General features: G+C 50.0%; 1 protein-coding gene across 1 annotated transcript in view; it reads right to left on the reverse strand.

The window, feature by feature from the left end:
• KBTBD4 (kelch repeat and BTB (POZ) domain containing 4) overlaps nucleotides 1-89 on the reverse strand; it is a 4,747-nt gene extending 4,658 nt beyond the window's left edge. The window contains exon 1 of the mRNA XM_009084402.1: nucleotides 26-89. Coding sequence (XP_009082650.1) covers nucleotides 26-89 — 64 coding nt within the window. The remainder of the gene's footprint in view (nucleotides 1-25) is intronic.
• Nucleotides 90-1,621: the final 1,532 nt, after the last annotated feature.

Genomic DNA, 1,621 nt, shown 5'->3' on the forward strand with positions numbered 1-1,621 from the left:
CTGAAAAACCACAGTAATTAATTACAGGGCTTTCTGTCTCCACTAACAAGACTGTGCAGTACTTCGGGGTACAGAGAAAAGCCACACATATTGGTAAGAGTCCAGTATTTCAGACTGAACACAAAGAGCACAGCCAGCAACCTCTGCTTGAGCTCCAGAGTCTCCAACAACAGATGGGAAATTGGCATTGTTAAAGTTATAATATATACCAAGCTCCCAGTCCAGTGCACATCACATCCCAGCAGGACTGGGGGACGTGTGTGTCTTTTCACCACTCATTTCACTGGCACAAAGAGATGCAGCAATAGTTATCCAAGGGTAAAGTTCAGAACTGCCCTAGGAACCTCGAAAGCCAAAAAAACGTGGCAGCACCACAGCTGGGCTCGGTGCTAAGAAAGGATTTACTAACAAAGAGCAACAGCTCCTGTCACCAGGAGGCCTTAATCACTGTCCAAAAGCAGCGTGGTGAATCTGAGCAGTGGTATCAAGCAAGGTGAACTTGTTCTAACCAAACAGATGCGTGAGAGGTCTGTGACACATAACAACCACTCCCTCAAGCTAACCCAACGGGACAGCTGATGGTTCTGCCTCCAGCATGCGGAACACCGTGTGAGATGTTCTAGTCACTGCTTCACAAGTGCAAAGGAGAACACAATTCAAAAGAAAACACCTCTCAGTAGGTACCACAGGTTGTTTGCATAGCTCAAGGCAGTTTGTGGGTTGAGAAAGCTCCTGAAACAGAGAAAGACTACAGGCAGGAGCTCCTGACAGCATCAAGAACAAGTAGCTACCCACCTCCATCCCCTTGAAACTGATTTTTACAGCTCAACTGTCAGCCCTGGTGGCTGATACCACCAATTCCTTCAATTCACACTGAACATGATTCCCACTACAGTGTTCCCAAAGAGGTAATTTTCCTCCAGGAGATTCATAGCTACTCTCCCAGGGTTTATTTTGTCAAATATGCACTTTCTTACAAAAGTTCTGCTCCTAAGCTCTCTGCTCAAACTCTGTCCATGGGAAGTAGTGTTACATCCCTAATCAGCTAGACAGGTCTGTCCCACTGCTGAGAATGACCTGCCTTAATTATACTCTTACAGTAGTTTGGCCTGTCTGAAATGCACCTACACATTGGCCTGTAGAAACTGAGGGAGTGCGGTCAGCATAGAACACATCAATGCTATCCTTCCAGCTTTGCCAAGAATGAACCTGTCCTGTAAAACAGCTTCCACCTCCGCTAAAGCTCTTTATCCTCCTGGTCAAGGTGCTCAGGAGCTGCGATCAGAACACTGCAGAGCCCGGGCACTGCACCAGGACACGGGGGATGACCCACTCTGCCCTCCTGGCACAGCAGGACCAGCTCCCTACGCTGCCCTGCACGGCTCCCACGGCACTGGTGACAAGTCCCACTTGTCCCACGGGTGACAAGTCGTTAAAGAAACGCCAACAGCAGTCAGAATCTGCATCCTCCTGCGCAGGCACCGAGCTTCCCTCTGTGCCCATCTCTGACCGGGGGAAAGCTGTCACAGCAGCTAAGCGTCCCGCAAAGCCAAACCTCACACTCCGCGCAAGCTCTGCGTTACCAAAGCCGTGACCGGGCTGCCGGTGAGCGCGGTGCGAC

Source organism: Acanthisitta chloris, unplaced genomic scaffold, assembly GCF_000695815.1.
Source record: "Acanthisitta chloris isolate BGI_N310 unplaced genomic scaffold, ASM69581v1 scaffold25700, whole genome shotgun sequence".
Lineage (NCBI taxonomy): Eukaryota > Metazoa > Chordata > Aves > Passeriformes > Acanthisittidae > Acanthisitta > Acanthisitta chloris.